We start from the raw sequence: 27511 nt of genomic DNA on the forward strand, positions 1-27511 counted from the left end.
AGTGTATAAAGCGAGAATTGCTTTTAGCACATGCTGAAATTAGACCACCACAGTGCCTGCTCTGTCTTTTAAAGGGGAACAATTCAATCTTTGAGATGTAAACAGAGTTATTCAGAGTGTTTTTGTGTGAAATTGTTCATTGTAGAGAAACTGGTTTCTGTACAGTGGTCCGAGGAACCAGGGGTCACAATTGTCACGTTTACATGCAGCCTGATAATCCGTTAATAATCCAACTAATAGCTCAATCGAAATAGAATACGTCCATGTAAACACCACAATATAGAATAGACTAATCCGATTGACGCCATTCGGAATACAATTTCTTGCATGTAGCTTTAAAAATATATCTCAGAACTATCATAAAACACTTTGCTTATTTTGTGGTATGTTTTTGACACATTCTTTTGCTTTTGATATGTTCTTGTTCTTTTATTATTATTGTTGTTGTTATTATTATTATTATTATGGGATAAAGGCTTATTGTTACTGTTCTATTGTTAACATTTAATATACAAATTTCCCATTAGCACTGGTACTGTGGGTAAATCTTGGTGGTCAGTGTGTTTTCTTTTCTCAATGAAAAATATTGATCACAAAAAAAAAAACAATATCTCATTCATCATTCTTAAGAAAAGGCAGTGTATTTGAGGCAAAGCGTCATTTAAATCAGTTGCAAATCCAAGCCGAAATCGAATGTACTTTGAGAACAAAATACGGTTGTCCTCACAGCTGCTTTCATTCAAATCCCACTGTAAATTTCACATCGCCGTTATTCATCGATTTTATCTTTGCCATTCATTTTCATGTTTATATGATCAAAGTCATGTCTACTTGGAGTGGGTGTAAATAACAACCTAAAAATGAAACTTGATTAGCGGTAAACTATTTAAAACTGTTATCAATGTCATTTATAAAACCAGCAATTTAATAAGAATAAAAACAGAAAATAATACTACTTTTAATGTGTGTATACGGCAATATAGAAACGATTCTATCTTCCATTTAAAGATGTATTTCCTACAAAACACAGCAGAGATGTTTTACAATAATACAGCGTTTAAATATCCACAACATTTTATATAATGTTCTCTTTACTCGATCACATCATTGCACCATTTTTAAAAATTAAGATGTTTGTTAGGACGCTATTTCATGTTTCCTTCTTTCTAGTCATTGTAATCTTAACACTACAGACTTTGGGCAGTAGGGGGAGTGGCGCACTCATTGGTCAACTTCAGGTGGAATGCAATTGTTTTCTTTGCTCTCTAGTAAAACATCTGCATGAAGTCCTGTGTGCTTCATGTAAATGTTCTGTAAATGAGATGCCGGTACATTGGCGCTTGATTTCATGCACTGAGGCCGATCATTTGCTCTTAAATCTCTGATCTTTTCCACATCATACAGAAGTTTCAGGAATAGCTTGTATATCACTGAACACGGTAAAATCTGGGCTCTTTTTAAAGCTTCTCTGAAGAATAAGAGCCCTTATCTGTCCTAATATCCTTTTTGAATTGATTCTTTCCTTGACCTGATATGTTACTTATTGTTAAAGGCATAAAGGTAAAACAATAAAGTTGCTCAATTGCCATCATTAGATTTCTTCCAAACCTTTTAAGGTCTCTTGATCACACACACCAGCAGGGGGTGGGTCTGAGAGGTATGATATTTATAGTGGGACAGCAGCGTGTGTGAGCGTAGCAAAGGTACCCAGGTGTCCCCAGCAATAAGACAGGACACGTGAGCAGTGCTCTGAGCTGGTGACAGAGAACGCCACTGAGGTGGACATCTCCATTATGGGAACAAAGGCTTATTCCGCATTTCCTGTTCAGCTGCTTGTGCTAATTCTTCTCGTCTCTTCATGTCCAGGTATTGAGACGTCTTTCTACAGCTAGAAGACTGTCCAGATTGTTGTTGAATACACTCTTGTCTGAACTTAATTGAATTATGCTGCATATTTCCGTCCAGTCAAAATACAGAGACTTTGTTGCCTCAACATAAAATGAAATTGTATATATAGGCCAATTTTATGATAATTTCAGCACAAAATTTCTGTTTATTTGCTGAGATCAGCATAATAGAAGAAAGGCCATGTTTCCTGCATGTTAAATTAAAGAAATACACAGCAAGATTCTTTGTAGAATCTGTCGAAACTGATAGCTTTCTGTGCTTTTTCTGTTTTTTTTTATGCCATTGTTACTTTCAAGCATTGCAAACAGGGTCAGTGAGCTGTTTTATTGTTTTCCAGAGACAAGCAGTCAGTCTGCTGCCTTTTGTGCCGAGCCTCTTCCACCCTCCACTTTTCCACCTTCTTCTGGTGAGTCTTAATCCTCAAAATTGAGCCATATCTGCGAATCAGATAGCACTCAGGATCGATTTTATATATTTTAAGCTGGAATCTCAGACAGTTTGAAAGGTGCTTACCACTCTTTACCAATTTTCTCAGTAACTTGAGCAATAACATGAACTCTTTTGTCCATGTCAGTCCACTCCTTGACCCCCGGAGATGTGTCAGTGGTGTCTGCTCTTGGACTATCCGCCACACACAGGTACAGCATGGCTCTAAAATTACTGTCAAAATCTCTCGTGAAAAGATCTGAGGTGTTCATTTGGCTCAACCTTCAGGCACTGATCTTTGAAAACGTTAACAGTTAGGTTGATTGTCTTATGAAACTATGTTGAGTGAAATAACATCTTAATTGAAACTTCAAATACTGAGATAAACCTATTTTCTTATAAATTCTAAAAACTATTTACTTATTGATTATTTTCTACTGTTATCCTATAGTCTAGTCTAGCATAACAGCATCTTGCTGAAATCTCACATATGCAGAAATTATAGACCAATGTTTTATTTCCAATTAGAATGATAATTGCTGGATTTGTTGTCATTTTCTGCACATGACCAGGTCTGATGAAGCTAAAATTCTGCACGGACTCTCTGGTAAGAACTGTACTGTTATGTAAATGATATGTCCATGTTGAAAAAACATTTATTCTAGTTTTCAAGCTTCAAAACCTGCATTGTTCACACTCATCAGAGTGAAATTCTACACTCATATTTGGTTTTATGTATCCCAGTCATAATTTATTTTTACATGACTGTTTTCCATCCTTGCCTAAGGGTATGGTTCTATTCAGAACCATGAGTTCAATATATGGCCATTTTATGCTTAAATTGTCTTTTGCATGGTGAAATGGTTCTTCAGATTGGTAGATATAGAGATATATGTATTATATATAGTTCTATGTAGAACCTTTTGAAAATGGTTCCATATAGCACCAAAAAGCATGCTATTGTTACAATTTCAAGGTTGTAACAATAGCGGAACCCTTTTTTTTGCTATATAGGACCACATACATCTCATTCTCCCTCTGAGGAACCATTTCACCATGCAAAGAACTATGCAAGCACCCAATTGTTCTACATAAAACTCATTGTTCTGAATAGAACCAAGAACACTCGAAGAACTGTCTTTTTGTAGAGTATAGTACAGTAGAGTATAGTATCTGTTTCTGCAGCTTAGTTTCCATATATGGACTGTAGAATGAAGATTATGTTTTGAAACTTTAACATACTTTTTATATACTACATCAAACTTTTATTTTAAAAAAATATGAAAAATTGGTTTTGTATGATGTGCATTTTAGTCGTATAACGGAGTTTAGCTAATTGCATGCTTGATCCGTAATGTTGTCGAGCGCATAAAGGCCTCACAGTCTATTCTGCATTGATAAAGATGATTTGTTTGCCAGGGGCTGTAATGATCAGTAGTCAGCCTCTATAGGGAAGTTCATCAGTGTAAAATCATGGTCAAGGTCAGAGACACAGTCACAGATCCCTCAAGGGCCTCAATGCACATGATAATTAAGTTATTAAATAAGTTAGGTGTAAACATTATACAAACATTGTAAAGTATTGCTTCATGCTGGGATTTGAGTGGGAGAACAGACCTTACAGAACATATCGCTCACTTTCACAACTCATCAGTAAGAACATTGTGGTTCTGAATCTTTCTATTATTCTCGGTAATGATGAATTACTGAGAATTAGCCATAATGTTAAAACCACCTCCTTGTTTCTCCAGTTTATCAGCTCCACTTACTGTATAGCTGCACTTTGTAGTTCTACAGTTACAGACTGTAGTCCATCTGTTTCTCTGATACTCTGTTACCCTGTTCTTCAGTGGTCAGGACCCCCATGGACCCTCACAGAGCAGGTGCTAGTTGGGTGGTGGGTCATTCTCAGCACTGCAGTGACACTGACTGTGTGTTTTTGCACTGATATGACTGGATCAGACACGGCAGTGCTGCTGGACTGAGTAGTCCACCAGTCAAAAATAGGGATAACAGTCTGTAACTGTAGAACTACAAAGGGCTCCTATATGATAAACAGAGCTGATAAAATGGAGAGTGAGTGTAGAAACAGGGAGGTGGTGTTAATATCATGACCGGTCGGTATGGTGATAATGTTTTATCTGAATAAACTCAGGCTGACCTGCGTGTTTGGAATCAATCAAGCCCTGGTCTGACACTATTGTCCACTCCACTACTGTTTGTGATAGGGTTATCAAACCTATATGGCTTTACTATCAGAAATCCAAGGCTATTAATTCCAGCCCTGGATGGTATTACAAGTTACTGTGTTATGAGATACTGTAGGTATTGTTATTTCTTTGTTTATTTATTTAAACCATTTTAAGATTAAGTTGAAATAGTATTTAATCAACATTAATCAAGATTTAATACATTTAATGTGGTGTGAAAGTGTAAGTTCACATCTAAGGTCTTCCCCTCTCTCTTCAGCGAATATTCTATCTGGCTTTAATCCTGATGTGACCACATTGCTGCCAGAGCCGAGGTAAAAAAACCTGCACATATAAGCACACGCTCATTCTTTTCCTAGTGAATGTGGCCTTTAGTGTGTTTTATGTGTTCATATGGCAGCAACCTGTTGAAAGAAGCTGAGGATCTTGCTCTGTCTCTCAACAATAATGAGGTAGGACACAAAAGTGGTTACTTTTGTAAGGTATCACTGGACATGGCTACTGTTGTACCAGTGTTCCTTGGTCAGGGACCATAGGGGTGTTTCACAAATCAGTATTTCTCAATAGCAGGATAACTTTAGCCGAAAAGCATGGTTGGTTGGTGTAGTGGTTAACACCTCTGCCTTCTACACCGTAGTCTGGGGTTCAGTCCCCCACCAGGGCAAGCACTATACCAATAAGAGTCCTTGGGCAAGACTCCTAACACCACCTTTGCCTGCCTGTGTAAAATGATCAAATTGTAAGTCACTCTGGATAAGAACGTCAGCAAAATGCCACAAATGTAAATGTAAAGAAATAAAAGAGGTAAGAGAGTTTGTAGAATGATTTAAAATACATTAATAATAACTTTACAGTAGATGTGGGGTGTCAGAGAAAGATGTCCAAACTCAAACACATCAGCCTTTTCACCTTGGCATGGTAAGTAAGTGACGTCAAAACATAATATGACAATACGCAAAGACAATTTCACAGTATCCATACATCTTCTAAACCACTTATCCTTCTGGGTTGGGGGTGGTGCTGGAGCCAATCACACCATTCATCGGGGGAAAGCAGGAAACATCCTGGACAGGCCATCAGTCCATAACAGTGCAGACACACAGAGATATACATTTTCACACACACACTCAGGGGTAATTTATGTAGTTTGCATGCAAACTGCACACAGAAAGGACCTTGGTCACCTGGCCGGTGATTAATAAAGCCTACTAATGCAATCTCTCTCTCTTTCCTCTCCTAGTGGAAGCTGCTCCTCCTCTTTGTAGCAGTGGATGAGCTCAGCATCTGCCCAGGCCAGGTCAGATCCACCAGCTGATCACATCACCCTGCAAAATGTCCCATTCAAGGTAGAAGCATGTGCATTAAATTCTTCTCTGTGCTTTAGGTGAGGTCAGCAGTCGACTCAACGGTGCACAGAGTGGAGGAGGCTCTGGACAAACTGCATGAGAAGGTAAAGAGAATAACATGCATGGAAAGATTCAATGATTTGTAAGTTTATTAGAGCAACAACCGTCGTCCCTTTCTCTCTGTAGCTGGATCGTGCTCTGGTTCATGTCGTGATTTGGGGTGGGCATGCAGACGTGTTTGACTCACATGGCGGGTGAGATTTTGTCTCTCGAAGCAAATGTGTTTTTATTTTGAGTGCACTGATTAAATGACTGGTACAGTCTATGTGTCTATGTGTTTGTCCTTGTAGAGCTCTTCAGTGTCAGCGAGAAGAGGATGTCAGTGCAAGGCCACAGAACTGGCACAGACTTCAGAGAGCCATACTTATGACTGTTTTACAGGTACTTTAGAGATAGCCCAGCCCTGCTCTGTTATTTCATGCATTTTTTTCAGTATTTCTGTTGGCTTTGTCAGTGGTGTCTGCGTTTGTGAGTGCTCTTAGTAATTTAATGTGTATATGTATTCCAGACTATAAAACATACATGTGCGTGTGCGTGTGTGTGTGTGTGTGTGTGTGTGTGTGTAGGAGTCCCTGGGCACTCTCCTGCAGAGGCGTGGCTGGTGGAGTGATCGAGAAAATTTCAGTGTTGTGCTGCAGTCCAGTCCAACATATATTGACTCCTCAGGCAATTCAGTGAGTCAAATTCAACAGCACATCTGTTCAAAACACTGCTCATAAAACAACACATTTCACATGGTGCTGTAAGTTTAGACCTATAAACAAAATATTGTGACTTGATGTCTGTCACCATGTTAGCTTTACTATTTCTAAAGTTGTCATCAAGAAAGATAGATAGATAGATAGACAGACAGACAGACAGGTAGGTAGGTAGATAGACAGACAGACAGATAGATAGATAGATACTTTATTGATCCTGAGGAAATTTAGCAAAGCATGTACAGTAAGCCTCATTTATAAAATATTTACACGCATGGAAAATGATTGTATGGAAATTTTAATTTGGCCTGGAAATATCTGTAGATCAACGCAAGGTTCCAACCTGAAATAGGAGCTTTTAATAGTAGCACTTCTGTCATGCTACAGGCATTAAAGCACCGACAAGATTGTAGAGTTCTATAGAAGACATAAGTTGAATCCTTCTGCAATACACAGCACCAATTTACAGTTCATGGTCATTAAAGGTCAAAATCTAAATGATTTAAAATAAATAAATCATTTTCGAATCATTCAAAAACATTGTAACCCTATTGCTTATAAAAAAAGAGTTTGTTTCTTTCAAACGTTGTGGATTTGCTGAAATACAGGTATGAGTACTCAGGAGTGAGCTTTTGTGTATCGTAAAACACCTTGCCCTGTAAATGGTGGTTGGGATAGTGTAGTGGGTAACAGCTCTGCCTTCTGCGCTGTAGACTGGGGTTCAATCCCCCACCTGGGCAAACACCCTACACTATACCAATAAGAGTCCTTGGGCAAGACTCCTAACACCACCTTGGCCTACCTGTGTAAAAATGATCAAATTGTAAATCACTCTGGATAAGAGTGTCAGCAAAATGCCATAAACGTACTGTAAACATATACTTACTGACCGGGAAAATGTTTTATATGACTTTCATCACCTGACACTAAAAATTCACTTGCACATTCCTCTTCAAACACTCCTATATATGTATGTTTACACCAAGCTCACAGTTTGCTGAAATCAGTAAAGAACTTTAAACTAAAATTTCTCTTTCTTGCAGAATGACGTAGACGATGTGACTAGCTCATCACATTTATCAGAGACGCTCATTCAGCTGTGGACAAAACTGGTGAGTTAATATTCGTCACTTTATGACAAACAGAGAGGAGTACAAGGACGTTGCGAACAAATCTGTTTTGCTGATCAGCGTGAGTTGACACACACACAGTGTACTGTAGTCATGGGCACCAATAGCTGTCTCTGTCATCTGACAAGGCGCTTGTGAAAGACCTCAGCGATAAAGACTCTCCTATCTGATTGCACAGATTAGATAGATGCCTGATAAGATAGCAGAGCGAGGATATGAATTTTTATCGGAGCAAATTTTATGTTGCTTTTTGACTCGTTCAACTTCAGGCCTCATATTTAGATAGCGTAATCTTGCTGGCCATTTGCCAAGCCTAAACTGTATTGCTTGACACGAGATATTTACTTCTTTCTATTCAGTCATGATTATGTTCTTTTCAGCTGCAGCCAGTGGAGGCCAAGTCTACTCAGGTGGGGTTGGGCATTGTCAGTAATCCCTGTCCGTCTCAGGTGAGCGAGACACCTTCACCGGTCAATAACCTTTAAGTCTTTCTTACCAGTGTGAACTTCATCTTTATCCTATAAAAGTCCGATTTCATTCATTACTGGGTGAGAAGGTCAATTGTAGGTGTATTTTGTGTGTGTTTTTTTGAGAGTTTAAGCCCCTTGTATCAAACACAAGGCCCCCAGACCAGGTCAGGCCTGTGGCACAATCCTATTCGGCTCGCAAAATTATTTTCAGTTTTTTATACCAATTCACTCTAAGCTGCACTACAGGTCCCATTATGCACTGTAAGTGATGCCTGGTTAACCCAAAAGGGCAGAAAAACCTAATGCACATTGGGGACATTTAAAGAGGTTTAACAGTTGTCAGCATCTAATATAGTCTGTTGTTTTATAGAAAACAATGTGCTTTTATTTCAAATTCAGTGCCTGTTTTTTGCCATTGTAGTTTGGGCTTATTTTGAATAAGCAATGGCCATTTGGGGTCATGGCAAAATGTTAAGTAAAAATGAAATAAAACCATGGATTTGTTGAGATAATTGAACGTGGCCCTCTTAGAGGTTGAGTTTAACAGCCCTGCTCTATTACTTATAAATGTCAAAAGTCAACCAGCCTGTCTTTAGCACTGTATTGTATGAGGTGTGGGTGTAGTTTAGTTGGTCAACAGTGCTGCCCATCACATGGCAGGCCAGGGTTCAGTTCCCTGCTTGAGCAAGAATATCATGCATCATCTGCCAAATGCCAGAAAGGTAATGTAAATGTGAAAAGTTGCTATGACTTCCAAAACTCAGTGGTGCTTCTCGTCCTTGATGGTCTGGAAAGGCACTATGTGAATAAGACATATAAAAATGTATTATTATAATAATGGTGGTGATTATTATTATTATTATTACTGTATATCTCTGTAAATAAATAAGAGGAGTGCTGTAAGATCATAACCAGCCTATGCACTTAACACCAAACGTTTTTACAATGTTTATTTCTTTGTGTGTGTCTTTTTAGGAGAGGCCGTACCTGTTGACACACCGTAACTCACCCAGCCAACTGGAGATTCATGAATCAACACACAACATTGAATCCCAGCCTACGCCTGTGAGTCCCTGACTGTCCCCCTATGAAGAGAATAAATGTTGTCTGATATAGGTGTAGTGCTGTGAAAAAGTATTTGGCCCCACCCAGTTTCTTCTATTTTTGGTAATTTGTCAAATTTAAACGTTTCAGGTCATCCAAGTAATTTTAAAATAAGACAAAGACAACACATGTAAACACAAAATACAGCTTTTAAATGGTCATTCCATTGGTTGAAAATAAGATTTATTCGAAACCCATATCAGCCTAGTGAAAAAGTAATTGCCCCTTGAAAACTACTAGCTGGTTGTGCCACCCTTGGCAGTAACAGCTGTAATCAAACATTTGCGATAACTTGTGATGAGTCGTGCTGACGACGAATTTTGGCCCAGTCCTCTTTGCAGAATTGCTTTAGTTTGGCTACATTGGAGGGATTTCGAGCAGCTGCCCATTTTAGGTCTTGCCACAGCATCTCAGTGGGATTCAAGTCAGGACTTTGACTCAGCCCCTCTACAGCCTAAATTTTGTTTCTCTTCAGCCATTTGGGGGGGACTAGCTTGTGTGCTTTAGATTGTGGCAGTGCTGTATAACCCAACTGCACTTGAGCTTTACTTCACAAACTGACAGGCAGCCATTCTCCAGAATTCATAGTTCCATCACTTATCCAGGTCCTGTAGAAACAAGCAGCCCAGACCATTGCACTACCACCACCATGTTGCCTGTTGGTATGATGTTCTTATGGTGGAATGTGCTTTACACCAGATGTAACAGGGCTTGTGTCTTCCGAAAAAGTACCAGCTTTGACTTATTAGTCGACTGAATATCATCCCAAAAGTCTTGGGGGTCATCTAGATGTTTTTTGGTGAATGTGACGCAGTGGTTTGCACCCTGCAACTCTCCCATGGATTCTATATTTGTGTTCAGTGTCTTTCTTATTGTGGAACTGAATCCAATGATCAGTTGAATCAAAATAACTGCTTGATTTAGTGGGAGCTAAGGGAACAATGACTTTTTCACATGGGGCCAGGTAGGACTGAGCAGCACTTTTCCTTCAATAAATCAGCATTTGGTGTTTAGCAGGGTTTTCTTTGTCTGCTATTAACAGTAGTTTGATGGTCTGAAACACTCAAGTGTGACAAATATGCAAAAATAGAAGAAATTGGCAAATATTTTTTCACAGCACTGTATGTTTATTATTGTAATAAGCGTACAGTACATTGTGTTCTTTGGCTGGGTCTACCTGTCTGAGTCTCTCTGTGTCTCTCTACTTCTCTGTCTCTTTTTCTGTGTTTATATTTTATTTGAACGCGTGAATATATGCATCTCATTTGTGATTGTATTGTCTCAGTTGATGGGCACTCGTCTGTCATGCACACACAAGAGTCCATCTCCTTCTGTTCCTGCTTCAGGTAAATGGCACTGAAACCCCCAATACATATATAAAACACACCTACTCTGTTTAGATTCCTTTCATCATGAGATTTGTATTATATTTTTTCTCTCTTTTCTCTGTAGTCCATGCCCTGAGACCTGCAGATATCAAAGTGGTGGGAGCATTAGGTGACTCTCTTACGGTGAGCCTTCCCCTATTTATACCACTCACTCATTCATCCTGCTCAGAGCAGCTTTAGGAGAGTGAATAAGTCAACACACAGTGTAGCTTATAAACTCCAGATTATGACTGGAGCTACTACAGTTACTCACTGCTGCTAAAGAAAGCGCAAGGCTAGAGAAGTGAGTACTAAAAAAAATTCTAAAACACTTTGGTGATGCACTCCTTCGTTTAAAAACAGGCAGCTAACGGAGTGGGTGCAGCTGCTAACAACCTCCTGGATGTCATGAGAGAATATCGTGGCCTGTCATGGAGGTAAAGCTCCTACGCAAGACACACTGCAACTCAAGAATCATTACCCAGCATTACCCAAACTGGCTAATCTGGAACCAGAATCTCTGTTCATGGAACACTACCTGCAGTGGCGGACAGTAACTCAGTAAATGTAATTAGTTACTGTACTTAAGTATTTTTGGTGTATCTGTACTGAAGTTTCTCCATTCTGGACTTTTTACTTTCACTCCACTACATTTCAGAGTCTAATATCCGACTTTTTCCTCCTACATTTTGAGAAATCTGTCATTCCTTTTGATTTCTGTGTGTATAAAAACGTGACATGTCAAAACGAAAGAAGCGCAAAGCCAGAGCACCAATCAGGGCCCAGCGGTCACTTTGTTTAGAGCTGGTTTTGACCTGTTGGTCATACCGACCCAGTGCAGCACACGGTTCAACGTCAGCGCAGCTGCGTAAAACTTTGGGAGAGTCTGTTCAACATAAATGTGTCACGGTTGGCCCCTCCCAGTCCTGTCCATGTGTTCTTGTTTTGGTTTGTAACTCCGCCCCTGATTGTTTTCACATGTTCCTCATTGTTCCGTGTATTTAAGCCCTGTGTTTGCCCCTTGCGTTTGCCAGTCTTTGTATCATTGTATCTTTGTATCTGGTCTTTGTTTGTGTTGATTCTAGTCTTTTTTATGTCATACCCTAACTCTGTACGTGTCGGCTCATTGACCCTGGACTGTTTTGACCACGACCCTGGATTTGCCCGTAATAAATCTCGCTTATCTCAGCATGTGCGTCCGCCTCCTCGCTCCCCCTTACAAAATGATGAACTAACCTAACTTTGTGTAAATAGAGCACAATATAGAAATATGTCCACATATGCAGTCGAGACTGACGCGGCTTTTTTCTGAATTTCTACAAACACCATTTCATTTTATAGTAAATGAGTTTGGGCTGGTTTATGTTTATGAACAGACGCCTACAGATCAACATAGTAAAGGAGCTCATCTGTGATCCTGAGTTTAAAGCCAGTTTTTATTCAACTTAAACTTGGAACTAAGTTGTAAATAAATCTGAAACTGAAACTTTGCTTGTGTGTAAAAAGTGATTTCAGAGCCACTCGGTTCTCCCTGATGGAAACTGTTTACCTTCAGTGTTTTGTGCTTCTGATCATTTTAATAGACGTCAGCGTCACTAATTAATGACGTTCTATTAAAAGACTGGTTTACCAAGAGAGACGCTGGAGGACTTTCACCTGAAATGAGTTCATGAAGCCAGTCTGGTTATAAAAATGATAACAGGACCAGATCAGAGCCAGAATTACTCTTTTAGTACTTTTACTTTATACTTAAGTACATTTGAAGGTAAATACTTTAGTACTTTTACTCAATTGGAGGTCTAAAGGGAGGAACTTCTACTTTTACTGGTGTGATATTTTACCTTGGGTGTCTCTACATTAACTCCAGTACGGGGTTTGTGGACTTCGTCCACCACTGACTACCTGTGCAGTCACGTGAAATGTATTCACAGCACAGACACCAAAGTTATGCCAAAACCTAGGTTGAAAAGCAATCATTGAAGGATTAAAAATGGCAAATTCAGCATTTTTTGTAATTACAAATTGTTTTAACAAAGTATTTCATGGTCGTTAGTTTGCCACTCTAACTGTAATAACTACCAGCAGCATGCTTGCTATAAAGATTGAGAACATTCGGAAAAAGAAATTAACAAAATAATTAGAGAAAAGGTTTGGGTAAAATGGCCTTATCTGCATTCTTTCTTGTCTTTTTTGTGTCCTTTTCCTTTAGCATCGGAGGTGACAGCAGCCTTCCATCTGTAACCACTTTACCAAGTACGTGCAGCAGCAAACAACATAACATTGATGGAGATACTGAAGATCTTTGCTCCACATATTAACGACACATTATTTATAGTGTATTGATCTGTATTTGCAGCGATGACATTTTTAACCACTGATTGACGCTGGCTCAGTATTGGGCTCGTCTACGTCTGGGATATTATGTCTTTTTTTCCACTGCTTATTTTTTCCTAGCTGTTTCCTGACTTTGTCGTGTTGGATGACACACCAATGAGCCAAAACATTGTGACCACTGACAGATGTAGCAAATAAATTTGATTATTTCATAACAACAGTGCATGTGAAGGTAGCAGCGATGAGTACCTACCGACGCTGGTCCAAGGAGGGACAAACCACGGACCAGCAAAAAGGTGTTGGACACTCATTATTGATGCACAAAGTCTATCCCATCTAGTTCAAACCAACAGAAGGGCTACTGTGTCACGGGAGAAATGTGTCACAACACACAGTGCATCACACCCTGTTGCTTATGGTGTTACGTAGCCACAGACCATTCAGAGTAACCTGTGACCACGAATGTGCCTACAATGGGCATGCAAGCTTCAGAACTGGACCATGGAGCAATGGAAGAAGGTCACTTGGTCCTGTTTTTTGTTTTTTATTTTACATCACATGAGCAGCCAGGTACCTGTGCACTGTTTACCTGGGGAATTGATGGCACCAGGATGCACTGTCGGAAGAAGACAAGCTGGTGGAGGGGGTATGATGTTCTAGCCAGTGTTCTGCTGAGAATCCTGGGTCCAGGCGTTAGTGCAAACATCACTTTCACACTTGCCACCTACCTAAACATCTTTGCAGACCAGGTTAGACGAAGAGTTAGTGGCTTCCCTGAGCATCTGTGGGAAGTGCTGAAATGACAAATCGGAATCCCAGCAGCGCCGCCTCTCCACTGGTCTTGTAGAGTCCGTGCCTTGGTGGGACAGAACCGTTATGTCGGCAGTAGTCGTTTAGGCAGGTGGTCATTATATTCTGGCTCATTAATGTATTTATTTCTTCATATAAAAAGGAAACCGTACTGCACAGAATTAGGAACTGATGAGTTGCATGAACTGTGTCTTGCTTCTGGGGACCCCTAGAAGAGGCGTTGAGTACCTCTGGTGTATGTTCTTGTTGTTTAGATATACTGAGACAGTTTAACCCTTCACTCACTGGCTTCTCTACGGGGGAGGGCAAAGCCACTACTACACAGGCTTTTTTCAACCAGGCTGTGGCAGGAGCCAAGAGCGAGTCAGTACCTCTTCTTACTACAGCTGAACTAATGCAAGAATGGGTGAATGGATGGATGGATGAATAGTTATGTATGACGCAAATGCTCATTAAATAATTAAAAACGGTGACCTATTTCAGAGATTTGGTCACTCAGGCTAGAGCCCTCGTCACAAGAATGAAAGGCGACTCGGTGAGACAAAAATACACTTGCACTCATATATACACATATAGATGGGGTGGTAAATCATTTGATTTCAAACTCTCTCGGTCTCTCTCTCTCTCTCTCGCTCTCTCATAGCGCATTAATTTCCAAAATGACTGGAAGGTCATCACTGTCTTCATCGGAGGAAACGATCTGTGTGCCTACTGCGCCAACACGGTACAGAAAGTTTACATTTCACGATATTTTATTAACTAGGGATAAAGCAAGTAGACCTGGTGGAAGTGTTATATGTTATTAGATGTTATTAATGTGTTATAAATTGTGTGCTGTCACTGTCTAGGCCTATTACTCTGCTACAAATTTTGCCAATCGAATCCGTGACGCTTTGGACATTTTACACAAAGAGGTAGGAAATATTTGAATAGTCATGGCCAATGGTCATTTTTATTGCTATCACAGGGATGGGTGATTATATTTTATCATGTCATAATGAATTACCATACCTCAGTGAGCTTTTCTCAGCATAGTCTGAGTGTCATCAGATACTATAACCCTGACCAACTGCATGTTTCAGTAAAAAGAGAGCATCATTAGGTCTGTTTGATTGGCAATAGTGTTGAATTAGAATTAGCACAGTATGTGAAACATTGAATCAATATTGCGATGTACTGTGTTTTGAGAAAAAGTACTTAAAGAACTCGAAATACACTGCATTTTATATTAAAAAGACACCAGCATTAAAAAATAGCAGAAATTGGAATTACATCTAACTTGATTAGCATTACAGAGACATATAACACTTACTCACAGAGGATTACAAATGCAATGAAATGAATCAAATACGTATATTTTGTTACAGTAGCCCAGTGTCACCTAAGAATAAATACCAAATATCATTGAAATCTAAACGTCTGTCCATTTGTGCCTCTAATCTTGAGTATTGTGCATCATCCATGTCTATTCTAAACCTTTAGAACAGAATCCAGTCTATTAGATTAGTTTCTGTGAGACGGACAGCGTTATATGGCAGTGAAATATGCGTGAGTGTGTGTCTGGGAATACATATGTCAGCCCTCTCTGTCTGTGTAGGTGCCTCGTGCTCTGGTGAACCTGGTGGAGGTCTTCTACTTAATTCCACTGCGAAAACTACACCTGGACTCTAGCCTCAGATGCCCGACGTGGCTCATCAAGTGAGTGAATGTGAACCCTGTGATACTTTCGCTGTCAGATCAAAACCATTTTTCTGTCTTCTGTGTTATATTATTTAGTGTTGCTTAACTGCTTTGTTCCCCGATACCCTGTGTGTTGTAGTGAGATATGTCCCTGTGTGGTAAAACCCGCGGAGGGATCATCGGATCTGCAGGCCTTAATAAATCTAAACAGAGCATATCAGGTGGGCAGGAGGTTGTCAGCAACAGAATGTAGTAATCTGAATATGTTAATTTTATAGTAACAGATGTTTATGTTACTGTAAAATAGAAATACTAGGCTAAGGACAGTTTACTGAACAAAAGGCTGTTTTTGTGCATGTGTGTGCTCCTCAGACCTCAACAAGGAACCTAGTGAACTCGGGCCGTTATGACACTCGCTCTGACTTCACTGTAGTCTTGCAGCCGTTTATCAGAGATGTGGTGCTCCCACTGCTGTCGGTAAAGATACCCGTCGTGTTTTGCTCAACCTGTAGGCTATGCCTGTCCTTATTTAAAGAGCAGTAAATTTCACTGGACATTTCCAACACAAACCAACACAATTCTACCAACTGTCTTCACATTGAATGCGTTACATGCACTTAAGAATCCCATAACTGTAGGAAATCAGATTTTGTCAATCATCTGATCAACGCATTTACATGCACTTGGGTAATCACCTAATATGGAAACTCTGGGTCGAGTGGGAGTCAGATGAGTGACAGGCAGTAATCAAATTCAAGCCAATAAACTCACAGAAGAAGACATGACTTTTTTTTTTAAACATTGCGCCACTTTACCTGAAAATATGAACAAGCATCACCCAGAAGATAAAGAATATTTCAATCTTTCGTTTTGTCAAGAATGTATTTGTTCTCTGTAAGTGTTTTGCTGCGTCTTGTGGAAATGCTTCTCGATTATCTCTGGTACCACGAGCTGAGAAAACTGAGAAATCCGAAAGAAATCAGAGTAAGAGTTCACACACACTTAGAAATGTGAATACTGAGCTGAAATCCAGCTGGACTTCTTAATCAGATTTCACGACCTTAATTTTATCTAAGAAACGCTGTTTGCGTGATTTTTTGAATAATCAGACGACTGCAGGAATTATTATTAATATAATTAATTATTAACATCGGATTATTAAGTGCAAGTAAACACACGCATTGTTTGTTTTTGCTGCAGGATTTCTTTAATGAACTGTACGAATCAGTCCTACATGATGTCATCTGATTCTGTAAAGCTGGTTTGTCTTCTTTTAAAAAGACGCATTTCTTTCTGCTTTTTCTCACTCTCAATCTTCTCTCTCTCTCTCTCTCTCTCACATCTCTTTTTCTTCTCCTAGAATGGAAAGCCTGACCGTTCCTTCTTCGCTCCAGACTGTTTCCATCTCAGTCAGAAGTCTCAGGCTCTAATGGCTCGAGCTCTGTGGAACAATATGGTGAGTCTCATGCTGCTATATCTATTATCAGGATATTGGATTTTTGTCGTTTTACCCACTCCTGTGATATCGTCACACTCCTATGATCAATTATGTCACAGTTATTGTATTTCGTTAAAAAGACATTAAAAATGTAAAAGCTGAAACTACATCTACCTTTTTTATCCAGTGGTGGACAGTAACTGAGTAACTGAGTAAATGTAATTCGTTACTGTACTTAAGTATTTTTTTCGTGTATCTGTACTGAAGTTTTTCCATTTTAGTGACTTTTTCCTTTCACTCCACTACATTTCAGAGTCTAATATCCGACTTTTTCCTCCTACATTTTGAGAAATCTGTCGTTCCTTTTGGTTTCTGTGTGTATAAAAACGTAACATGTCAAAACGAAAGAAGCGCAAAGCCAGAGCACCAATCAGGGCCCAGTGGTCACTTTGTTTAGAGCTGGTTTTGACCTGTTGGTCATACCGACCCAGTGCAGCACGCGGTTCAACGTCAGCGCAGCAGCGTAAAACTTTGGGAGAGTCTGTTCAACATAAATGATGAACTAACCTAACTTTGTGTAAATAGAGCACAATATAGAAATATGTCCACATATGCAGTCGAGACTGACGCGGCTTTTTTCTGAATTTCTACAAACACCATTTCATTTTATAGTAAATTAGTTTGGGCTGGTTTATGTTTATGAACAGACGCCTACAGATCAACAGAGTAAAGGAGCTCATCTGTGATCCTGAGTTTAAAGCCAGTTTTTATTCAACTTAAACTTGGAACTAAGTTGTAAATAAATCTGAAACTGAAACTTTGCTTGTGTGTAAAAAGTGATTTCAGAGCCACTCGGTTCTCCCTGATGGAAACTGTTTACCTTCAGTGTTTTGTGCTTCTGATCATTTTAATAGACGTCAGCATCACTAATTAATGACGTTCTATTAAAAGACTGGTTTACCAAGAGAGACGCTGGAGGACTTTCACCTGAAATGAGTTCATGAAGCCAGTCTGGTTATAAAAATGATAACAGGACCAGATCAGAGCCAGAATTACTCTTTTAGTACTTTTACTTTATACTTAAGTACATTTGAAGGTAAATACTTTAGTACTTTTACTCAATTGGAGGTCTAAAGGGAGGAACTTCTACTTTTACTGGAGGAATATTTTACCTTGGGGGTCTCTACTTTAACTCAAGTACATGATTTGTGAACTTCGTCCACCTCTGGTTTTATCACAGTAGCACGCTGTCAACTAAATGCTGTGTTCAGAGCATGATAAATACCTCGTCAAATATCCGTTTGAAATAGCTGTCAAATCTAAACCTCTGTCCATTGTGCATCCCTAATATTGAGTATTCTACATCGTCCACTTCTGTTCTAAAACATTATGACAGATAAATGGTATTTATAGCCTCTCTTTGTACAGGAGCTCAAAATATAATGAAATATCCTGGTAGAATGTGTTAGTATAGATCAAGTAAATATGTAACTCAGAAGGAATTCGGTGTTAGTGCGTTAGAACTGTATATCACTGTCAGCATTACTGCCTGAATAAATAGTAAAATACAAAATAAGCTTAAATATCTTACTTGCATGCATTTTTATTGCATATAAATTATAGTCTCATTGTGTCTTATATTCACCATAATGTCTGTGTCTATCAGCTGGAGTCTGTGAACAGTAAAAAAACCTCGCTGGACTTCAAGGCAGGTGTTTCTGCAAAGTGCCCCTCCAGTGTAAGCTGATAAAAATGTTCTTAATATTTATTTCGCAGTGTTACTGGTTACTTCATATCATTGTCAAATGGTAAATGAACCCCTTCCAGATTTATTTCACACACAGGTTTATTATTGAGTAACTCGGGACTTCAATGCAAACTAATGGAGCTATTTTCAGGTTATAGTAGGGTATAATAAAACATTGGGCCCACTGGCAGGCTTATGGCTTTTTAAGGGGTTAATTGTTTTAAATGAAAGTTGAAATGACATTGAATTGTAAATATTGATTTAATTGTAAAGTTACATTGTATTCATTTGTAATGTACTCATTTTCCTCTACAGAGCACCCACTATTTTCCAACCTATGAGAACAGTAGATCTGTGTATGCAGCCGTTCCCACAACTGCTCCATCAGTAACTGTTCCGTCAGTAACTCTTCCGCCGGTAAGCAGCCTGTCGATATTCCAGTGCGTGCATCGTATTGAACACCAGTGCCAGTCCAAAGAATACTTTGTGCTTAATGCTAATTCCTTATTTGAGCTTTACCTGGGTTTTGCCTTGTGTTCACAGAACTGGGGCAGGGATTTCTCATGCACTCTCACGGCACCCTCAGACACTGTACCTACATCAGGTGAGACAAAGAAATTCAGCTGTGTTTGTTCTGATTTTATGACAAAGAGTGATGAATACAGAGGGACCCCACGTGGAGAAATAAAGGGAGGGGGACATATAAATGGAAGAGAGACAGTGAGACCTTCAGCATATACTAAGTGGACAGATTAAAACTCATATGCATGATAAATCAAAAGTGTAAATGCATTTATTTGGACTTTTATACATTTGTTATCTAAGGTGTTGGATAACAAAGTCATAAAAATCAAAGTGAAAAGTGAATAAACTTTGGAGTGAAATTAACCTCTTGCACTCTCCACCTTTTAGCTTCGGCTTTATATTATATTATAATTGCCATGAACAGTAGATGAGAACTTTATAGTGACCGTAGAAATGTTGTGTTTCCAAATGTTAAATTTATGTTACTGGGGAACTCCACCAATGTTTCTGAAATTCAGTCATGCACTTGTTGAGTCCTAAAGAAACTCATTGAGAGTGGTTTGATGTGAGATGGTTTGTCTTAGAGAAACTTAAAGACCAGGGATTGCCAAGTCTACAATGCAAATATTGACATTTTATTTAGTGTTGGTGGTGGTCAAATTCTGGTGAATATGAGTAAATGAATATTCAAAATTCAGTTTTAGGCCAAAGTTATCACAAAACTATTGTAAAACAATGCCACAGACGTCAGGCAGCGTATTCTCAACCGTTTCATGCAATACCAGCTTCTGTGAAGGAGCTTTCTGAGGATCTCTTTCAGATTTTGGCAAAGAATTCCCCTTTATTGACACCTGCCAGTTCACCAGCCTACAAACAGTCATTTCCTCAAAGCTTTGGGATGGGACCATGAGTGACCATAAGTATGGGTTCATATGTTTTGCTGTACAGTAACATGGATATATTCTCTTTCTTCAGTTCACGAGTTGCGGCCAGGTGACATTAAGGTGGTTGCTTCTCTGGGAGACTCGATCACTGTAAGTGTGTGAATATGCGTGTGTAGTACAGAAGGTGTGTTTGTGCGTTGCTCTACTAACACACACCATTTCTCTCAGGCTGGGTTCGGTGCAAAAGCCCAAAATATCGTGCAGCTGCTTAATGAGGAGAGAGGTGTGTCCTGGAGGTAAGCTGTCATATCATGTATCATATAATGGTTCTTATTACAGTTGTAAATCCCAGTCCTCGGTATCCGATACACTGCTTGTTTGGTTTTCTCCAACATCAAGCCCATCTCAATAGGGCTTTAAAATACATCGATCTGAAGGTGCAAATTCAGCAGCAGATCATTTGAGCTGCTAGAATCGATAATCGATCAATTCTCAAGCAGTTGTCTGTATTTCGCTATTATGTAGACAGTTTTCCCAGATCTGGATTACCAAAATAACTGAATCAAATTAAAGTGAAATGCAAGATGTGAAGTCAGGTATCAGAAGAGTCACATAAGTGCCCAGAGCATTCTAAACTGGGAACTGCAGCCATATTCCCCACTCTTTTATTCCCCTCTAGCTATTGTTTAACTTCAGCACAGCACATGCAAAGCCTCGATTCAGGCCAGTAGATCACCTGACCTAGCAGTGCCCCTTCTGCACAGTCAGGTCTTTGAATAGTTGAAAATGAATGCGTTTTTATATATATATATATATATATATATATATATATATATATATATATATATATATATACATATAATAAGTGTTATGTCATATTATTCTAGTGAATCAAAAACAACAATGGAACAAAGACAAGATATTATGTATTGCCTTCTTTCAAGAATCAAATCTAGACTTGCTCCTAGTGCGGATGATCCTGTCCAGTGAATGAATATGGAAAATAATGTTTTAGGTCAAAGTCTTATCACAAAACGTCCGTGTAACAGCGTCTCAGAGATCAGGTAGTGGGCGGATGACCCTGTCTACTCTCAAGACATCCTTCATGTTTTGTCTCCCGCCTCTTGCTATGTTTCTAATGGTCACTGTGATTTCATTGACAGCATCGGTGGAGATGAAACTCTGGAGACTGTCACCACGTTACCAAGTGAGCATTGTCTCCTCTAGCTCTTTTCAAGGCTACTGTGCTGCATGTTGTCACTGTCATATAAGCTTTAAGCTTAGGACAGTTGTCAGCGAGGCCCACTGTGAGCGTTTCACAATGAGTGGACCATTAGAAATGGTCCAAAATCTTGCTGCAGTAACTTACATCAAAACTTAAGGACTTTTAAGTTTTTTCTTTCTCCTGTAAAGTCACCACATTTGAGGTTTGTTTATATGACAGTGACAAAAATATGAATTAAAGCTGCTGAAAGTGGAGGGATTTTTTTTTATTTCCCATATATGTTTATATAAAACCTATTCTGTGGCTTGATTTTGACAGCATTGTGTTTTTGACGGAAATGAATGCGATAAATGTTTATTTCCCCCATGCAGACATCCTGAAGAAGTTCAACCCTAATGTGCTTGGCTTCTCAAACGGAACCAGCAAGAGACCTAATGGGTTCAATATGGCAGTGAGTGGAGCCAAAGCAAGGTAAAACATACGTGCACACTCACAATCACTCATGCATCTACACGTGCATGTCTATGGGTGGATGATTAAAGTGTGCTCCATGCATCTTCTCACATTTCACAGTGATATACCTGGGCAGGTCAGGGACCTGATGGAGACTTTGAGGAACACCACGGTAAGCATCTGTTCTCTCCTCTCACCACACTTATGAAATCAATTTGGAGCAGCATTGAAATATATGAATACACAACTGTTTTGCACTCAGGATTTAACCCTTTCATCCTCAAATTACTCCAATTGTATCCATAATTATTGCACATGTATAAGTATTCTGTCAATTGACTGACCCTTACTTGTCTGTTGTCTCTCCCTTTCTTTCTGACAGAATGTGGACTTTGAGCAGGACTGGAAGCTGGTGACTCTGTTTATAGGTGGTAATGATCTGTGCCAGTACTGCAAAGATCGGGTAAGTGACACTTTAACCTGCGTATGGGCAGCACACGCACTGCACATCCAAAATCACAAAAGCATTTACAAAATAAATGATTCATAGATATTCAGTAACCCTGAGCCGGTCCACATATGTCCAGCTGTGAACATCTGAGCCTGGTAGACAACTTGCTGAAGGCGCTAAAGGACCGTACTAAGTGGCATTAATAGTCTTGACTACAATGAATATGCTTTTTATTTACAGAAATGAAAGTATTTTATTATTTTAATTAATTGGTTCATTGTTAATGAGTTATTATTAGTTATTAATTGTATTAATGAATGATTAGGCATACAGTTATAGCTCTGGTACTTTTTTCCATTTTTTTAACAACAGTCACATTTAATAAGAGTATATAATCAGCACAATCTAGTGGTGTGTCCTAGTTAACGACCTGGTTCAAGTGCGGTTCAGCAACGGATTAAAGTTGTGTAGTGTGTATGATATTAAGCTGTTATATTTCTGCTCAGAAAAATCTCAGTCAGATACAATGAGACTCTATTTCTCAGTGTTTAGGACTTTAAAAGTGTGTGCAAACCTTTAGGATTAGGTTCAAGGTGAGGATGAAAAGAAATGGACTCAAACAAGATTGTGATCAGAATTATAATGTGCATGTGTTTGTGACGTTGCTGCTTTTTCAGGACTTGCTCTCTCCTAAGAAGTACATAGAGCACATACGGGGTGCTTTGGACATGCTGTATAATGAGGTGAGCGTGAAGACAGATGACTGTGAGGCAGTATAACGCAGCATTGGGCGCAACACTTTACTGTACTGTTTTAAGTCAGTACATCAGGATCAGTTGAAACAGCTGGCTTACTGTATGTGTGTGTGTGTGTGTGTGTGTGTAGGTACCTAGGGTGTTGGTAAATTTCGTTGAGATTCTGCAGATTGAGGACCTGCGTAAAGTAAAGTCGAACACCCTCGGATGCAGCTTACAGTCGTAAGTTAATCAGTGAATTGTTTACTCAATAAACATAACAACAGTTTGCGTTCCTCTCTGCTAGCTGAAATGCATTAATGCACGTGTGCTGTATGTATGGGACAGGACTCTTTGCCCATGTTTCATAAATCCTGAAGAGAACTCTGAGGAGTTGTATGAGATGAAGAGGATCAACAGAGAATTGCAGGTCTGTGGCTGATTGATTACCCACTGTGTATTACATGAATGGGTAAATAGATCAATTATTTATTATTAAATATGAAATATTTGCTACATGCACTGAGACTCTGAACCTTTCAGTCTGCAGTCCAAGTTCATCTTCAGATGTTCTCCACAAGAAGAATGTAGCTCTAAGGTTTTCAAACCCAGTCTTCTGGCTCCAGACTCACTGTACTCTTCAGCATGATGATGAAGGGCTGTAAAACATGGATTACCTGACTCATGCATGTTTGCATGATGTAATATTACCAAATATTACCAAATATTGTGAACTGGCTTTGAGTTCCTGGGGTCACAAAACAAATACATAAACACCAACATGGTGTTATCTGAGTGTCTAATGTGCCTGGTAGCATTTAAGTTCTGGAAAAAGAAACTAGTAGAACATCTACTTTGTTTTCATATATTTATGAAAGTTGTTTATTGGTGTTGGTCTCATGTTTTAGGTTTCTCCTCTTCACATTTATCCACGTGCCCTCTGGGAAGGCAGTGCATGGCCCTGACACTGTAGCTAATATAAAAACGAAAGTCAAACTAATTATAATAATTGACCTCATAGATTATTGAACACTCTGAATTTCAGCTCGTATTTTCACATTAAATGTGATTTTGTCCTGAACGTCTCTCCATAATGTTCCCAAACAAAAAATGCATGAGAGCTTGTGAGCCCTGTGTGACAGTAGTGTTTCTGTGGCAGACGAATACGGAGAGGCTGATCTACGGAGGCCGCTATGACAAGCGTGACGATTTCGCTGTAGTCCTGCAGCCCTTCTTCCAGAACTCTGTAGTTCCAATGGGAACGGTGAGTGCACAGCCTTAACGCCACCTTTACAACCAGCAGAGATATTTGATGCACACATATTACCTCTGACTCTGATAGGCTGATGATCAGCATTTCTGTCGTGCAGGACAAACAGCCAGACCTGAGCTTCTTCTCAGTGGACTGTTTCCATTTCAGTGAACGTGGCCATGCTGAGATGGCTATTGCTCTTTGGAACAATATGGTGAGTGTACAATACACACACCCTCAGCAGTGTTATTATCATTAGTGAAAGGTATTGTGAAAAACAGTAATGAAAAATATATGGAATCATAATCTGATAAAAATGAAAATTTCAAAACTACAGGCATGAAATCAAAACTACAAGCCTAACCCTAAACCGAATCTATTTCAACATGAGCTAAAACTAAATAGTCTTATGGACAAAAGGTTTAATTTTTACGTCAGAACTGCAGGAAGGATTAGTTCTCCCTTTACCATGATGGTAAAAGGGAGCGGGAGATTGACAGGCGGACTGGTGCTGGGTCAGCAGTGATGCGGGCTCTTTACCGGTCTGTTGTGGTAAAGAAAGAGCTGAGCCATAAGGCAAGGCTCTCGATTTACCGGTCAATCTACGTTCCCACCCTCACCTATGGTCATGAGCTTTGGGTAATGACCAAAAGAACGAGATCGCGAATACAAGCGGCCGAAATGAGTTTCCTCCGCAGGGTGTCTGGACTCTCCCTTAGAGATAGGGTGAGAAGTTTGGTCATCCGGGAGGGACTCGGAGTAGAGCCGCTGCTACTCCACGTCGAGAGGAGCCAGCTGAGGTGGTTTGGGCATCTGGTTAGGAGGCCTCCTGGACGCCTCCCTCGGGAGGTGTCACAGGCAAGTCCACCCGGGAGGAGACCCCGGGGAAGACCCAGGACACGCTGACATGACTATATTGCCCAGCTGGCCTGGGAGCACCTCGGAGTCCCCCCCAGGGAGCTAGTGGAAGTGGCTGGGGAAAGGGAGGTCTGGGCCTCATTGCTTAGGATGCTGCCCCCGTGACCCGAACACCGGAGAAGCGGAAGATAATGGATGGATGGATGGATGGATGGATGGATGGATGGATGGATGGATGGATGGATTAGTTCTGTGTCAGACTGTGAACACACAAGAGATGCCTTTGAGTAAAGCTGCATCTGGGAAAGTAGAAAATAATCTAAATTAATTCCCTTAAAATGATTTGAAACACACACACACACACACTCCCACTCCATGTGCTTTTTGTTTACTTTTTGATTTTCCATGTGTTTGTTCCGCCCCCTTGTTTCGCTTCTCCTCCCAGTAGGCGTTTATGAACAGCAGTCTGAAAAAGTCTAGCCCACTATTGTCCTGCTGATGGTTCTTTTAAATGACGTCTTGCTCATTTTCCTCTGTGCCAGCTGGAGCCTGTGGGCAGTAAGCAGACCTACAACAACTTCACATATGCCCGCAGCAAGATACAATGTCCTTCAGAGGTAAATCTCCACCCTGAAAGAACCCACACACGCCGTAGGGTCATGATGTATTGATCTGAAGGTGGTGTTTCAGCTGGATTGGTTTTGAAAAGTTAGAATTGATTGCAATTGAATGCTATAATACTCAAAGTATGAGCTCGTTTTAAACTTTTTGCCCAAAATAAAAGTCCCAGGTTATTTTTCATGTGTAGACCAAAACACCACCCCTCCTGAAAAATGAATACGTAGCCCTGCTGGTGACATCCCGTGTAAATAAAAATAACACGTGGCCACGGCTTAGTAAGGTACGAGATAATTAAGTCGAGGGGACAAGATAATTAAGTCATGGCCACGACTTACTAAGTTGTGGCCACACGTTAGGATCTCCTTCCCACACCTTACTAAGTCGTGCCCACGCGTCATTTTTATTTATAGGGGTGTCCCCAGCAGGGCTCTATTAATGAGTACATTATTTTATAGATCCATATTCCTATGATGTTTGACTAATTCAGTCAAATTTTGAGATGATGTATTGATGTTTATGAATGTATTTGATGCTAAAGAATCAAAAATGAGTCAAACCATTGCTGGGGGCGGGGGGGGTCTGTTTCATCTGACCTCCTTCACACCCCATTCAGTGTGTCTTATGTCTGCATCCCTCAGGAGCATCCCTTTATCTTCACCCGAGGGAACAGTCTCACCACTGAACCCACCGGACTCATGGTGACCACTTCAGATACAGGCATGCCTCTCACCGCTGACGACCATGAGAACCATGTGCCCTCGTGGACAGCAGGTGTGCTGGCAGTGGCCGGCGTGATGATCGGTGTGGCAACCACCTGGATCGTCATGCACTGCAGGGAGCGAAGAAAGAGGCAGAAAAATCAGAACCTAAGTTCACTGGAGATGAAAGGAACTCCATTATAAGATCTTCCCAGCTTGCACATGCACACCTTGCACACGTTGGCTTCACTTTAGAATGTACAAGGAAAACAGGTGATGCTGTGATATTTTTCCATTAGTTGTAGAATGGATACGTAATTCCTATACAAAGTGTTTTACCTGTTTGCGGTGCTCATCCTAATTTCCTATGTACTACATATTTTAGATACATTGAGCCTTATATGGGTAGCAAAATGTAAAATGTGCAATTATTTTAGTTTGTACAGAGTGGAAGCGCAAAATTTTGTACAGAATCAAAGCGAATCATGAGAGACTATTGTTTTTAATTAAAGAGAGCTGCTGAAGTGAGTGTGTCACCATTTGCTTTTATTCAGTATGACCATAGGACCGGTCACTTCACTTTAGCCATAAAAGCAGAAAGACTGTCTGGTGTGTGCGAAGTCGGAGAGCCACCATAACTGACAGGTGGATGAAGTTCACAAATCATGTACTGGAGTTAAAGTAGAGACCCCCAAGGTAAAATATCACTCCAGTAAAAGTAGAAGTTCCTCCCTTTAGACCTCCACTTGAGTAAAAGTACTAAAGTATTTACCTTCAAATGTACTTAAGTATAAAGTAAAAGTACTAAAAGAGTAATTCTGGCTCTGATCTGGTCCTGTTATCATTTTTATAACCAGACTGGCTTCATGAACTCATTTCAGGTGAAAGTCCTCCAGCGTCTCTCTTGGTAAACCAGTCTTTTAATAGAACGTCATTAATTAGTGACGCTGACGTCTATTAAAATGATCAGAAGCACAAAACACTGAAGGTAAACAGTTTCCATCAGGGAGAACCGAGTGGCTCTGAAATCACTTTTTACACACAAGCAAAGTTTCAGTTTCAGATTTATTTACAACTTCGTT

General features: G+C 39.9%; 1 protein-coding gene across 1 annotated transcript; it reads left to right on the plus strand.

The window, feature by feature from the left end:
- The first annotated feature begins 1732 nt into the window (after nucleotides 1–1732).
- On the plus strand, nucleotides 1733–26942 carry plb1 (phospholipase B1). The gene is made up of 42 exons (XM_037542225.1): nucleotides 1733–1866; nucleotides 2246–2314; nucleotides 2483–2546; nucleotides 2907–2941; nucleotides 4804–4858; nucleotides 4945–4996; nucleotides 5785–5841; nucleotides 5929–5994; nucleotides 6077–6144; nucleotides 6241–6331; nucleotides 6517–6624; nucleotides 7692–7760; nucleotides 8159–8227; nucleotides 9224–9313; nucleotides 10638–10698; nucleotides 10805–10863; nucleotides 11083–11156; nucleotides 12929–12972; nucleotides 14118–14226; nucleotides 14347–14398; nucleotides 14507–14587; nucleotides 14712–14777; nucleotides 15461–15561; nucleotides 15683–15764; nucleotides 15916–16020; nucleotides 16904–16999; nucleotides 18648–18719; nucleotides 19044–19145; nucleotides 19272–19332; nucleotides 20229–20287; nucleotides 20366–20433; nucleotides 21301–21344; nucleotides 21734–21833; nucleotides 21936–21987; nucleotides 22198–22278; nucleotides 22944–23009; nucleotides 23152–23243; nucleotides 23349–23430; nucleotides 24160–24264; nucleotides 24371–24466; nucleotides 25653–25727; nucleotides 26370–26942. The coding sequence occupies exons 1-42, from the start codon at nucleotides 1794–1796 to the stop codon at nucleotides 26631–26633; spliced, it is 3315 nt and encodes a 1104-aa protein (XP_037398122.1). The 5' UTR covers nucleotides 1733–1793; the 3' UTR covers nucleotides 26634–26942.
- Nucleotides 26943–27511: the final 569 nt, after the last annotated feature.

The sequence above is a fragment of the Pygocentrus nattereri genome, chromosome 10, assembly GCF_015220715.1.
Source record: "Pygocentrus nattereri isolate fPygNat1 chromosome 10, fPygNat1.pri, whole genome shotgun sequence".
Lineage (NCBI taxonomy): Eukaryota > Metazoa > Chordata > Actinopteri > Characiformes > Serrasalmidae > Pygocentrus > Pygocentrus nattereri.

Excerpts from the sequence above, each read along its gene's own strand:
- plb1 (XM_037542225.1), top strand. The coding sequence starts at position 1,794 with ATGGGAACAAAGGCTTATTCCGCATTTCCTGTTCAGCTGCTTGTGCTA. Across the intron at positions 4,859-4,944 it reads ACATTGCTGCCAGAGCCGAG|CAACCTGTTGAAAGAAGCTG; the intron begins GTAAAAAAACCT and ends TTCATATGGCAG. Across the intron at positions 20,434-21,300 it reads GAGAGAGGTGTGTCCTGGAG|CATCGGTGGAGATGAAACTC; the intron begins GTAAGCTGTCAT and ends TTTCATTGACAG.